This window comes from Erpetoichthys calabaricus, chromosome 1 (assembly GCF_900747795.2).
Source record: "Erpetoichthys calabaricus chromosome 1, fErpCal1.3, whole genome shotgun sequence".
NCBI lineage: Eukaryota > Metazoa > Chordata > Cladistia > Polypteriformes > Polypteridae > Erpetoichthys > Erpetoichthys calabaricus.
Genome location: NC_041394.2, coordinates 290426129 through 290441536, shown reverse-complemented (window position 1 = coordinate 290441536; position 15408 = coordinate 290426129). Strand labels below are relative to the sequence as shown.

Below are 15408 nucleotides of genomic sequence, written 5' to 3'. Positions count from 1 at the left end.
GAAGCAACAATCTTGACAGGACCTTTCAAAGGTGAAGATGTCCTCGTTCCTCACATTCCTATGATTCCAACGGATATGCCATTTCAATTTAAGAGATTGCAATTCCCAATTCGATTGGCATTTGCAATCACCATCAACAAACCTCAGGGCCAATCTTTAGAATTGTGCGGTTTAGATCTAGACACGGATTGCTTCTCATATGGACAATTATATGTTGCGTGTTCTACAGTATATATTTATACTGTATATATACAGTGTGTGTATATATAGTATTTATATATAGTGTATATGTATATATATGTATGTGTGTATATATATATATATGTGTGTGTGTGTATGTATATGTGTATGTATATATATATATATACAGTATGTGTATATATATATATATATATATATATATATATATATATATATATATATATATATAATATATATATATATATATTTGTGGCATGCGGCTGGGGGTGGTACCCAACCGGGACGCCAAAGAGGACCGGAGGAGGGCTCATGCCTCCTCCAGACCCTGAGGGGGCGACCACCCTGGTTGCTTTGGGGACCACGGGTGCAGAGCTTTGAAGCTCAACCCTGTAGGGGCCTGTGGTCACTGCCAGGGGGCGCCCGTGATGCCTTGGCAGCCCTGGACCTCAGCACTTCCGCCACACCAGGAAGTGATGGGGGGAAGAGGAGCAGGGACACCCGGAGTGCTTCTGGGGATACAGCCGGCACTTCCGCCAGACTGGGGCATGTCGGTGGAAGATTGCCGGAGCACACCTGGAGCACATGCGGGGGATAATAAAAGGGGCCGCCTCCCTTCATTGAGAGCTGGAGTCGGGTGAGGAGAAGGACTGAGCTTGGTGGAGAGGAGTGGAGGCGGCCTGAAGAGAAGAAAGGTAGAGAGTGTGAGAGACCTGGACTTTGGGAAAGTCTTGAAGGTTTGTTGTGTGTGCACTTATTGACATTTGTAAATAGAACTGTAAATAAAAGTGTGATGGTGAATTTACCATGTCTACCTGTCAGTGTCCAGGGCTCGTTCCACAATATATACTGGGTGGTCCAGATCTAATTATGCAATTATTGTATTTCATTAAAAGTTGCATAGTTAGATCTGGACCATATATATTGTGACAGATAAGGGGTGCTCTCACTTCCTTGAACCCTCGGACAATATGCCAGACACCAGATAAAAGTCCAGTAATTATTATTTATTATAATAATAGTGTGCACAAAGCACCTACACTCCACTTTCCAATAATAAATCAATAATTCCAATACAATAACAATAATCCTCCACACCTCCCAGCAGCTCAGTCACCCTTCCTCCCAACTTGGCTCACTCTGGGATCTCCCACAGTCCTTTATATAGTCCGTGACCCGGAAGTGCTTCCGAACCCTGAGTCCATGTGACTTGGACGTACTTCTGGGTTATAGGGCACATACGAGTCTCTGAGCCTCCCTGCAGCATCCTCTGTTGGCCCCCAAGGTATCCAGCAGGGCTGTAAAGGAAAACTCCACTGTCCATGCTTCCCTGCTGGCATTCGGGGCACCTCTATACTGCATGGAGGGCTCCACCTGGCAGCCTGGGGGTATTGGCCGGAATGACTGGCCGGCCATATTCCACAATACTGTATATGTGTATGTATATATATGTGTGTATATGTATATATGTATGTATATATATACAGTGGAACCTCGAGATACGATCACCTCTGTATACGAGAAATTCAAGATAAGAGGAAAGTATGAGCGCAAAATTCGGATCTAAACGGGTTTCCCGATCCCCCTCAACTCGGGGATTCACCCAAGCTGACGCTGCCCGCATTTAACGTGAAAGTAATTATTCCAAGCTGACGCTGCCCGCATTTAACGTGAAAATAATTATTCCACGATGCCTCTCAAGAAGATTGTTGCCTCAAAAAAAAAAAAAAGGAAGCCATGGACATTGAAATTAAGAAAGAAATCATAGATAAACATGAGCGTGGTGTAAGAGTGACGGAACTGGTGAAGACTTACGGCCGTTCGACATCGACGATCTGCACTATTCTGAAGAAGAAGGAAGAAATTAAGAAACTTGATGTGGCCAAAGGAGTTACCGTGACTTCCAAGCACCGTCCAAAACTCCTAGAAGATGTTGAAAAGCTGTTGTTGGTGTGGATTAACGAGAAGCAGTTAAAAGGCGATTTGGTGTCGGAAGCTATCACTTGCACTAAGGCTTAGAAGCTGTACTTGGACCTTCTCCGAAAAACACCAGGTACATCGGCTGAAGATGAGGAGGCATTTAAGGCAAGCCATGGATGGTTTGCAAAATTTAAATAGAGAACCGGTATTCACAGTGTTGTGCGACATGGGGAGGCTGCCAGCTCTGATACAGCTGCTACTGATAAATTTGGGCAAGAGTTCCAACAATTTATTACTAGTGAGGGGTTTATTCCCCAGCAAGTGTTTAATTGTGATGAAACAGGTCTTTTTTGGAAGAAAATGCCTAAGAGGACCTCTATCACGCAAGAGGAGAAATCTTTGCCTGGCCACAAGCCAATGAAAGATAGGCTTACCCTCTTGTTCTGCGCCAATGCAAGTGGAGACTGTAAAATCAAGCCGTTGCTCGTCTACCACTCAGAAAATCCACGAGTTTTCAAGAGGGGGAAGGTGCAGAAAAAACAACTGAATGTGATGTGGCGGGCCAACAGCAAAGCCTGGGTAACACGGCAATTTTTCATCAAGTGTGTCAATGAAGTTTTTGGCCCCTCAGTGAAGAAATATCTTCACGAAAATAAGTTGCCACTCAATGTTTTGCTCGTCCTTGATAATGCTCCTGCACATCCTCCAGGGCTTGAAGATGATTTGCTGGAGGAATTACAGTTCATCAAAGTCAAGTTTCTTCCTCCCAACACCACTCCACTTCTCCAGCCCATGGACCAGCAAGTAATTTCCAACTTTAAAAAGCTGTACACGAAGGCCTTGTTTCAAAGGTGTTTTGAAGTGACCGAAAATACAAGCCTGACCCTCAGAGAATTTTGGAAGGATCACTTCAACATCTTAAATTGTTTAAACCTTATTGATAAGGCCTGGGAAGAAGTCTCAGTGAGGACCCTGAATTCGGCATGGAAAAAACTGTGGCCTCAGAGTGTTCCTGACTTTGGTTTCGATCCTCAACTTGTGGACAAAACAGTGCAGCTAGTTGAAGAAATTGTATCTCTGGGGAAAAGTATGGGTCTGGATGTGGATGGTGCTGATCTGGATGAGTTAGTGGAGGAGCATAGTGAAGAACTTACAACGGACGAACTTAAGGAACTTCACAAGGAGCAGCAGCAAGAGGTGGTAGAAGAGCTTTCGTTAGGGGAGGAGGGAGCAGGGGATGAGGCCCTCTCTTCCAGTAAGATTAAAGAAGTGTTGGCAAAGTGGGAAGAAGTAAAAACTTTCTTTGAAGAAAATCACCCTAATAAAGCAGTGTGTGGGCGCACCATGAACTTGTGTAATGACAATGTAGTGTCACATTTTAGGGGCATCTTAAAAAGAAGACAGAAGCAAGTGTCCTTAGATAAGTTTTTGGTAAAGCAACCTGCAACTAAAAGAAAGTTAAGTGATTCTGACCCAGAACCTGCTTCCAGTGGGGTAAAATTCCCAAGAAGAGAGAGCCTTCCTGAATCAGAGGGGGACTCTCCTTCCCCACAGTAACCCGTTTTATTTACCAGTGTTATTTATTAAAGGTAAACTTTAATTACTTTAATTAAAGGTAAACTACAGTATATATTATTTATCAGTGTTATTTGTTTATGTTGATATTTTTGGGGGTGCGGAACGGATTAACTGGATTTCCATTATTTTCAATGGGGAAGTTTTGTTCTAGATACAAGAAATTCGCTATACAAGCACAGTGCTGGAACGAATTAAACTCGTATCTAGAGGTTCCACTGTATATGTATATGTATGTGTCATATACACACATACAAAGTATAGGGGGCATCTCAGAACCTCAAAATCCCAGACACAGTCATAAAGGCAAGTTTATGCAAACAAATAACTTTCCACATGCTTTTTGCTTTAAATCAGCACAAGCACAAATGCAATTGTGTCTCCTCTTATTTCTAAACTTCTCCCATGTGAGCTTTGCTTTACTCCACTCCCGGCTCAGACTAACCTGAGAGAGTTGAATAGTATTCTAAAATGAGCCTGTGAATGCTTCCTGCAGATCAGCACTGTAACTAGAAAGCACTTCTGGGTCAGGCAGAACTACCCTGTGACAGTGATATCTACCCCCTCCAACCACATATAGCAGCACAAAAGGACAGAGCTTCCAGTCAGAACTACAACTCTCATGCAGCCCTGTGAGTGTCCAAATGGAAAGCATTCATGTGAAAGTCTGCCACACAGCATACTGGGGAACACATGGCTCCATGAAGAAATCTTCCACCCAAGAAACCCTGCTGGGATGTTTGTCCATCCATCGTCTTTTACACAAGATGAATTTCTGTAAGTATGTACATGTACAGTATGGGTCTATTGTGAAAGGTCTATAGGGGCAAGGGTTCTGCTACTGTAGGTTAGCACAGGGTTAAGGATAAGTGCTATATCAGACCACAAGAAGAGACCAAAAAACGTAAGACCTGAGGAGTATTAGTACATGCCAATGAGGGAAATCAAAGTCTAGGAGACATTATCTTTTATATATGTTGTGTTGTTTACAGGAACATTAGAATGGGACCTTGTCATGAGAGAGAGATATGACCTGGATGCAATTAGGGAATAACCCTAAACCTCCCCTACCACTTAATTATAGTGAGAGTAACTGAGGAGAAACATCAGGTTTTCAATACTTTGTGTCCACTAGAGGGTGCATGGAAAATAGAGGATTGTTCTGTCCCCCTAATAGCTGGCAAGTAGAAACTACTTTGAAGACCTGATCTTTTAAATCCAATGGGAAGCTGCAGGCAAACTAGGAGCTACTAAAAGGATTCCTAGCCTGGTGTCTTTAAAACAAATAGTAGTAGAAGGCCACTTTGACCCAATAGCATGAGTTTTCTAGATGTTTCACAGGGGCTTGTTGAATTTAGAGTTGGGAGAAGAGTGGGACAAATGTTCAATATGTGGGGAGGAACGGTAGGATTAGAGAGAGAGGGGAAGGAAGGAAGAAAGAAAGATGGGAATTTAACAGCTGTTTGGGAGACTCAGAAAGACCAAAGCATTATTGTTTTACCCATGTTCATTTGTACTTTGTATTTTCCTTGTGTTCATTCCTTACTATATTTATTTTAGTTACGAATGGGTCATTTTAGTCTGTGCCATGCTTGTGTGTTGTGTTTTTTTCTTTTTTGTATGGACAGGCCTGCCACGAGGTTCCCCTCGTATTATCCCGTCTATTGTTCATCTCAGAATTATGGTGTCCCAGAAACCAGCCATGTTGCAGCAAGAGCAGGATAGGTAATCTCACTCCACATAGTTTGCAGCAAATTAAATACAAACATTGGCCAAATAGTATATAAACATGACAAAAACATAAATTTCCATGAAGGAAATACAGTTGGGCAGAAGAAAGCTATTTAAACTTTAAACAAACAAGAAGGGCGGCACGGTGGTGCAGTGGTAGCGCTGCTGCCTTGCATTAAGGAGCTCTGGGTTCGCTTCCCGGGTCCTCCCTGAGTGGAGTTTGCATATTCTCCCCGTGTCTGCGTGGGTTTCCTCCAGGTGCTCCGGTTTCCTCCCACAGTCCACAGACATGCAGATTAGGTGCATTGGCAATCCTAAATTGTGCCTAGTGTGTGTGCTTGGTATGTGTATGTGTCCTGCGGTGGGCTGGCACCCTGCCTGGGATTTGTTCCTGCCTTGCACCCTGTGTTGGCTGGGATTGGCTCCAGCAGACCCCCGTGACCCTGTGTTAGGATATAGCGGGTTGGACGATGACTGACTGACAAACAAGAAGGCAGGAATCGACCCTAAAATGAGTGCCTGTATGCTAGGGATCCACTTAAACACATATAATCAATCTAATGTGGAATTCAGAGTACCTTGATAAAACAGAGAAGGCTTAAACTCCACCAAAAAAGTGATGTAGCTCTACCTGGTGTTTGTATCATGGTGTCACCCCACACTTGGGCAACTTTTGACTGCCGACCAAGCTCTTGAGCTAACATTTCTTGGCCTTCTAATTGCTAGACAACATCTTGAGCTAATCCATGTCTAATTAGTCATTTAATCACTGTTTATTTTAGCTTCCTGTCCAGTGGTGTTTTGTATGAATTCTAAGTTTCAGACTGTTTCATCTGTCTAAGATCTAAACACATCCAGTTTTCAGTATAGAGTGACATAGTTTTATTTCTGCTGCGGATACCACTGAATTTTCCTCTCAGTCTTGACATTTTGATTTATGTTTTGAATTTTTTTGCATGCTATGGGCTTTATTGTTTTACATCTAGTAATATTAGTCTCCTGCTTGGATGTCCTTCGATCTTTTTGTCATTTCACCTTGGCCTTGGCTTTGGCACTCTCTGCTATAAATTTATGCAGAGCCGCCAACACATTCTTCTAGGCCGTTCTACTTCTGTTTCATTGTAACTGAAAGCCCAAGTGAGTTCCATAAATAAATAGTAAATCTATCCTTTTTATGACCTCATTTTTTTTCTTTACAAGGTGTTGGGGATCCCAGTTGCATGAAGCACAAGAGAAGGACTAACACTGAACAAGAAAGCAGTCCACTGGGGGGGGAACTCACACTCTGTCAAATCAGATATTTTTACAGTTACCATTTTGATAAACACATGAATATTATAAGTTTGGGAGGAAATCAGAGTTCCCAGGGGAATATCTGAAGAACATGCAAACTCAACAGAGACGACGGTGACCAGCCTAGGAATTAAACCCTGCTGTATCGCTCAGGATTTCAGCTTTATCGCTGTGATTAAGGTATGCCTGTCCTAGCACAGTAACCTGTAAATGCAGAGAGGAACATGTGGAAGTTTTGAGAAGATTAAGATAGCCTTAGGTCTTCAACACAAGGAGTGAAGGTGAAATATATAATGACTTCATATAGAAGAGAAATAATTTGAAGAATTTATATTTGATAACTTTGAAATAAAAAAGCAACCTAAAAAAAATATCTATTTTTTTTTTAAATTCAAGCTCAATGGAAGTTGCCTTTATAAAATATGATGTAGCTGTTTTAATTGCAACATTTGTTTGTCTTTTTAAAGTACCTTATATCCATCCATCCACTTTTTTACCTCTTGTAATTTTCACATACTGCCAGGGCAGTGGACCCTCATACAGAGACACATTTATATCCAATTTAAGTCAGATTGTCAGCAAATCTGAGATATATACTGTGGAAAGAAAATGGAATCGTTGATGGCACTAACCCCTTAAGTTTGGAAGGAAATTGCAAACTCCAGGTAGAAAGTACTCCAACTTAATTTAATCGACCCAAGGTCCAGGCTCTGGGTTCTATTAAATATGCTCAAAGTTTGAATGCTGCTTCACACTTTTAAGTGATGTGCAAAATAAAATGACTAGTAGCTCAAGTGGGGTACTATTGATTTTAACGGTATAATCTAAAATACTTTTACACTTTACATTTTCAGATTAATGACTGGAGTTGCTGAATCATGACAAAAATCTGTTTGCAGAATACATTTGTTCACTGGCAGTATATACAGTATCACAATACTGCGGAAAAAAAGAATCCAAGGCCTGCCTTCATGAATACTGGACACAGACCAGAGACAGACTGGGCTCAAGGCCAACTGTTGAATAAACTGTTTGTATTAATAAACACATATGTTGTGGCTATTTATGGTGCTATAGTTTAATCCAAGTCAGGCCATCATCATTCATTGGTCCCTGACAGCCACCAACAGCTAGGATGAGGGAGAGTAGAGATCAAGGGCTGTCAACACAAATTCCATAATGAGGTCTTGGATGACACTTGAAACCTTGCTATTACATGGGTGAGACAAATAGTGCTGGAAGGCTGCATGATGTCTGCTTGTTAGCTGCCATCAGATGAACCAAAGAATTTTGCCCTTTGAGTCATTTTTCAGTGAATGAGCACCCGCCAGCCTGCTTGCACTCTCTTCCTTATGTAGGTTTGATAATCACACGCATATAGCAGATATTTTTGCTTTTAAACAAGTGCAGTTGCTGTCATCACATTTTCTCAAATTGCATTCACCTGGACACTTTCTCTTTGTAGTTATGTAAACAGAAAGGATGCCCTTGTAGAAATAAAATTAAATAGCATCATGGGACTCTGGAATAGCAACCTATAAATAAGCCAGTGAATAAATAATGAAACAGGACCAAAAGATACTTCTGACAAATCAATCTTTATATATAGTGTCTTTCATTAGAATTTAAAGATACAGTTCTCTGCCTCCAAATATAATAAGATTACGCACAATTATTATAAACAGGCATGTGCTGCAGCAAGACAATAGTGTCTGCACAGAAGTATCTTTAAATTATTAAGTTTGATCTTGTGAAGAAAGCTATGCTGCATTTATTACATGGTTTTGGTGTCAATACTTGTTCCATTCTTTTAGATGGTATAATTTACAAGTTCTTTAATTTTATTTTACCATTTATCACCACAATTCATTTTTTCCACAAATTATTATGAAGCTAAGCCAGTTCAGCTGTATTTAAGAACCAGAAATTTGATCTTCAGGAAATTTATTTGTAACAGTAACTGGGAATTATGCTGAATTAAGTGACAATCTTATACTTTCTTGATTTTATGAGATTATTCTTGTTTCCTTTGTAAATGTCTTGTTACACAGCTTACTATGAAATGCAGTATAAAAAATAATCTTAATTCATTAAATCCTAGTACTCCTAATTGCACAATTGTATTGAATTACATACAAGTAAAATGCATTGGATCCACTTACTTTTCAATCTCTCGTGGCTTAGCAGAAATAATAATGACATGCAAGTTGGCTTAATTTAGTATAGTGTCTGACATCTTTGAACCTCTATTTCCATTATGCAACTGGTATATTTTTTTAGAATACAGATCTGCAAAAGCACTATTCAAAAGGTATTTTTTGTTGTTTAATCTTTAGCATTCTTCTATTAAAACCTACCTGATTTCTTAGTGGGTTCTGGCATTGTTCAATGTACCCCTCCCAAAGAGGAAGAGCTCTCAGATGCACCGTATTAAAGAAAAACCCTCAGTCCAGCAGGTTAGAAGAAGTTCAATATCAGATCAGAGCAGAAGAATTCCAGCCTTTTATATATGGCACACAGATGGCACCTCCTTCGCCTTGGTTATATCTAGATCAGATAGACATCCCTCTCCTGCCCAGCATCCCTGTTGGGTTTTCCAGGGAATCTTTTTTTGGACTTGCTGCTATTGTTCATGTAGGAGGGAATTTAAAACTGGGCAACACAAAGCTGTTACATGCTGGGTTCCTGTTTTTAATTGAATGGTGGAACTCAAACCTAAATGAAGAGAACATAATTAAATAAGATACTTTTTTATCAGAATAAATATATAACACTTATTGAAGTTTTCGTTTAAGTAGAACAATTTTATTTTGTCTGCATAAATAGAACCGATTTAATTAAGGTACCTTTTTATGAATTAACATTATCAATCATAAGTTTCATTTATAATTCTGTGCAAAGTTTATATTACTGTATAAAGTTATGTTTACTGTGAATAAAATATAGATCTTTCAACCTCCAACAAATATTTATTTCTGCGGGTTGTATTTTATAAATTAAAAAAAAATACACATTAAAATTCACTGTACTGGGTTAATTTATGTAGTCACTTTTTAAAATCTGCATAGCTAAAGGAATTTGGGGCTCTGTATTTACATGTGGTATTATTTGTTTAATTGCACAGTTTAGGTAATATCCTTAATCAATTTGCTGTGAAATAATAGTGTATTCTTAGACATATATATCTTATACATATATCCATCCATCCGTCAATTTTTATTTGTCTGCTTAGTTCATTACAAATTTGTGAATGTGGGGCAAAATCAGCCCTGGGTGCAAGGCTGGCACAATGTAGGGTGCCTTCATGCATGCAAAAACACTTATTCATACCACTTCAGTTTAGAAACACCCATGAAGCATACAATTATTAAGCACCCAGATAATTTTTGTATTGTGTATTCTGTTAGAGTTACAGTTACATTTTTGGGAGGCACCCTGACCAGTGCTTTTCTCCTCTAAATACTTAACTTTGGAGAACATTGTTTTCAGAGATTAAAGTCCTTGTCATGTGTTTATAATTCATTATAATAGTGTTTACTATTGTTTGAAGAATTTATTGCATCCCTTCTGGATTTTTCTTTCACCTGTTTACTGGTTTTTAGCAGACTTGTGCTAGGTTTGTTTTGAATGTTCCTGTTTCTTTGTATGGTGTCTTCCCAAACCAAAGTTATAGAAAACACATTAACCTCGTTAGCACCAGACCTGAACATCACTCTGGCTATAAAAACAGTGCTAAAAGTGTTAGTCCCGAGTATCACTTGAGCAACTGCATAGACACGTCTCACGTAAGCATTCAACCCGAGGATTACTCAGGCTGTGAAAGTGGCAGCAGTGTTAGTTCCAAGTGTGGCTTGGGAAATAATATAGCCGTGTCTTGCATAATCAACAGGCCTGAGTGTTACCTTGGCAATGGTGCAGACACGTCATCTCGCAGCCTCATAATGGCGTCTCGTAAGAAACATTTTTCAGCAGGCAAGGTGTTGCACTCATTTGACAATAATATGAACAGTGATGACAAAGTGAGTCTGTCTTGAGGCAGTGAAATTAAAATGAACAGTGAAATCAAAAGTGATTCTGATGAATCCGAAAGTGACGCTTGTGTCAATCGCACATGTGCAGTGTGCTGTTCAGAAGCTGATCACTCCGGAAAAAAATCTGCAAGGAATCAGGCTACTATTGTCCCAGCTATATTGTTGGAGTGTGTATTTCACTGTGTTTCAAGATATACCACACAAATAACACATTTTGACAGTATATGCAGTATTAGCATTATTTTTATTATTCCCTTTTATTTATATCATTACACCTTCTACACTTCTGACTTTGTACCTTTAGTTTTTTTGCATGTTTTACAGTGGAAAGGTGAGATTTAATAAATTTTAATTTTTCAAGCCAAAAAAATGCAATACTGTTTACATGTTTTTTTTCAACAAAAAAAATGTAACGCTGAGGAGGTTAAAAGCACACAAATAGACTCTTCTCAACTAATTATGTGAGGTTTAAAGATAATTGGCACAAACACACCTTAGCTTGCTCTGAAAGACAACAACCACACCTTTTTTCTTTCATCTAAACTAGTTACAGAAGGATTGAAAATTTTACACTGTTTGAATTTTAGTTTGTTTAAATTCTTAAAACAACAAGCCGTTGAAAGAACGGTAATGCAGTGCATCATCTCCAGAACAGATTTTCAGATTCATTTTAATAAACATTGCAAAATGTGCTTGTCCTCTCAGGAACACTCTGAAATCTATTGGCTGTTTTAGCTGACTCTAGGTGGCATGTTTCTGTGAATATTCAAATGGCTGGCTGGCAGGATAGCGTAGATGGCATGACTTAAGTAGCACACAGCTAGCACTGGACCAGTGTGTGGTGATTTAATAGCTATTTATTTAAAAAGTTTAATTAAATTGTCAGTTTTTTGATGACATTTTATTGACTTTCCCACCTATTGTCCTCATAACATTTTTGTACATAAAGCATTCCTGGAGGAATTAAGATTTTTGTTTTTGACCCTTGTCTATTGTGCTTCTTATAATTATTTTCTTTATTTTATATAGAGTCTAAGTAAAATGTTTACCTGTAAAATACAAGGTTATTTTTCATGTGTATATTAAGAAAATTATCTGTTAAAAGGCATCAAAAATACAGCATTTATGTCTATAAAAATATTTGATTTTAAGTTAGAAGTCAAGCTTTATTAATAGGTCAGAAACAAGGTTCAGAAAACAGAATGTTCCACAAGGACTAAGGTCATCATCAGTATATTTGCCATGTTTCTTTTTCCAATTTCTATATTTCAATTTTTTTTATATATATTTAGCAAACTTGTGAAATTTTCAGGTCATACCAACAGAAGTAGAGCAAATACTGTGAAAGCAACAAACACATTCATAAAGACATAGACAATCTGTAATAATAGGCAAATCCCGGAAAATGTAGATTTGTACATATGTGAACAACATGTAGGCAAAGGGAATGTTAATTATAAACCCCAAATAGAATATACTGACCTACAGGAAGCATTGTATAGAAAAAATATTATGGCGTACATTTATATAACATTCTCTTCACCATTTAAAATGCAAATTTACATATCTAAATATATTCTGATTTTTTTAAAAATAAATTAATACGATTTCTAAGTCAAATTGTATAATGCAGTAGTACTGCACTACCACTACAATGCATTAGCATAAAGCGCTACAGCTAGAGAACTGCGTCCAGTTCTTGCCACCACGCCACAAAAACACACACTGATTCTTGAAGCTGTGCAAGAAAAGTGCCGTCTTTAGCATCTCTGGAGTAATAGACATGTTCTACTCTGACAGAATTAAGGTGTTTAGTTTGGATTGGATTAAATGATAAAGCTGATCTAATCGAATTCTTTCATTAATAAAGTTAGACATAATCATGGACTGTAATCAAAATTAAGAAGTTCATTCAAAACAGAATCTAGAAAGGACATCTTTAAATAAAGTGTTGTGGAAATGCAAAACAAGCTACACAGTAACCTACTTAATTGGAAACCTTGACAACTTTTAAAGTGCATCAAGATGATTGACACAAAGGTGACACATGAATTGCCCCTTTTCTGTTTCTTGCTTCTTTCATGTTATCAGACCACAAGACAGAAAATAGCACAAAGGAAGTAGGAACAGGAAGGGGAATTTCATGTGTTACATGAATGAGTCAATCATCTTGATATTAATAAACCAGTTATTCTCGATTAGATTAATCAGTCATTGTTTTGACATTAAGAATTCTTGTTTACTACTAAGGGGACATTTGTCATCTATGAAACAAAGCACAGATGCAGGTTGTCAGTTTGACAGACAAACCCTACCTAGTGTCAGAGTGTGTGTGCCTGTTATTTCTTATTTCTAGATTCTGATCTCTTGTGAATATTTGCCTTGTGCTGATGAGTAGCAGAGAAGGCTCTGCCACTAAATTTGACTCCCTGTCTCCATGTAATAAAATAGGTCAATTATGAAAATGATTTGATGGATATAGGTGTGAGTATTAATTGTTGACTGGATATTCAAAATATAACTAATGTACACATGTTGCTAAAAAGTCAATGATCTTGGAAGATAAGAAAAAAATTACCCTGTGGTACTAAACACTGAAGACGTACTACTTAGAACAGTAATATCTATGAATAGATTTAATGGATTTGGGATGTTTGTTCTGTATGAAAACACACATACAGAATACATGTTGATGTACAACTTGTGTAAGCACATAAATTTGGTTTGCATCATCATGCAAAAGTCATACAAGATTTACAATTCAGAGTTGAGCTGGTGATGTGCACGCAAAAGGTTTGGAATGAATACTTAGTGATAGCTGAGACACTGAGCTGACTCCATACCACTGGGTGACATTCAGAACAGGGTGGAGTAAATAATAACATTGGATCTTTGTCATCTGGCAACATCATGGGGATTGAAGTCCCTCAGATTCTTTTAAAGTCTCGGGAGAAGAGGCTCTAATATTAGAAATTTTCTAAGGAGAAGATGAAAATGTGATAGATTTTACAGCATACTCTTACATAGTTTTAACCTGTTAATTTAAAAGGGATATTCTAGCAGATTTAAAGGTAATACTAGAAACAAGAATATTTAATACCATGTCTAGAGTAATACTTAGTATGGTAAAATAGCATAATGCAAATTAATTAAAATGAACATGAAATAAAAATGACTGTTTTAAAAAAAAAAACACCTGGTTTGGACTGGGAAATAGATTCCTGTATTACAGTTGACATAAATCCACTTCCATCTATGTCCTCTCACCAAATGCCAAGACAAAGAAGCTGCAGCTGGTTTGTACCATGTAATGCAGGTGGAAAAAATGAGGTACACACTACTGTATAGCTTTGCTTGCTGCTGCAAATTCAGAGAGGTCTTCTTGAGAACAGATTTAGTAGGGCAGTAAAACTCAAATTACATCAGTAGCTGCATGTAATGAGGTTGTTGAGCACCTGTCACTAGCTATAAGATAAACAGTGACAGTAAAGAGATGTAATGCAAGACACCATATACATACCGATTGAGTGCCAGCTTTGATATGTGGTATCCACAGTTACTATACATTGAAAGGCACATACAAAACAAAATGAATGAAAGAAAAACCTGTTTAGTAGATACTCTATATTATGTACTCCCCTAAAGAAAATAAGCTTAGTGTTAATATAAATGGATTTTAAATGCATTACACATGTTAAAATTTACTTCCAGGAAATAAAACAATAAATAAGGGCAAAAACAAGAATTGAAATATAGAAAAGTAAGGTTTAATCTTTGAAAGTGTTCACTGCCATCATGGAATTCATGGCATTAACAAATTTTCTTTCATCTATTTAAAGATTTCAGTCATGTTCAACATGTGATTTTGCTTTATAGATGCCTGAGGCTCTTTGACTGCAAGTGTTTTAAATACTCAAAGCTTAGTCTGGATCTGCTGGCTGGTTAATGACATGTCTGCTCTGGATTAGCCTTCCTGAAACTGCTTAGGCACATTGTGTTGTATATGGAACTACCTCCTTTTGAATGTGAAATTGTAATTTTCATTTTGGATTATCCTTTTTTTTCCTGATTGGACACATGTAGGATCTTTGTCTTTTTGGCAGCAACTAAAGACTGTTTTTACCAATAGCACAGTGTTTCAGTTTTTCTGGAGGGAGGTCAGACCCTTAATCTATATGAACTTTATTACAGTTCCAGCTGGTGGCACATTTTCTCTTTTTGTCTTTCCATCCTTTTCTTTAACATTTTTTTCCCAATATACTGTACTCCAGTGTCAAGCCCTGATTGTTGAGCAACTTTGATCATTTCCTTTCTCCAGGACATGAACTTAGACCTAGTATCAACTTCACCTTTCCCATAGAGTGGTAAAAATCACATTTCTTAGTAACTTGAGGTACACAATCTCAACTACACAGAAATGCTGATGACTGCTCATTCACCCGGTTCCTTGTACAATGTTTCACATATTCATAGTTTGAATCCTTTTAGTCTTGGGATGAATCAATTTCTTGAGACCAATATTTTAAAGTGATTCACTGTCCATTTGTTTTTTTGCTTTAATACGCTTCCAGTCTACTTTTGGATTCACTGATAATAGTCCAGAAAAAATCTTTACACTTTTATAATGCCAACATTTTTATCTAAATATTCTTTTCATAAA

General features: G+C 38.0%; 1 protein-coding gene across 10 annotated transcripts in view; it reads right to left on the bottom strand.

The window, feature by feature from the left end:
- mybpc1 (myosin binding protein C1) overlaps positions 1–9226 on the bottom strand; it is a 144198-nt gene extending 134972 nt beyond the window's left edge. For all 10 annotated transcript variants that reach the window (XM_051928509.1, XM_051928478.1, XM_051928494.1 and 7 more), the window contains exon 1: positions 9075–9226. In XM_051928509.1, the coding sequence (XP_051784469.1) occupies positions 9075–9099 (25 nt within the window). In that variant the 5' untranslated portion in view covers positions 9100–9226. The remainder of the gene's footprint in view (positions 1–9074) is intronic.
- Positions 9227–15408: the final 6182 nt, after the last annotated feature.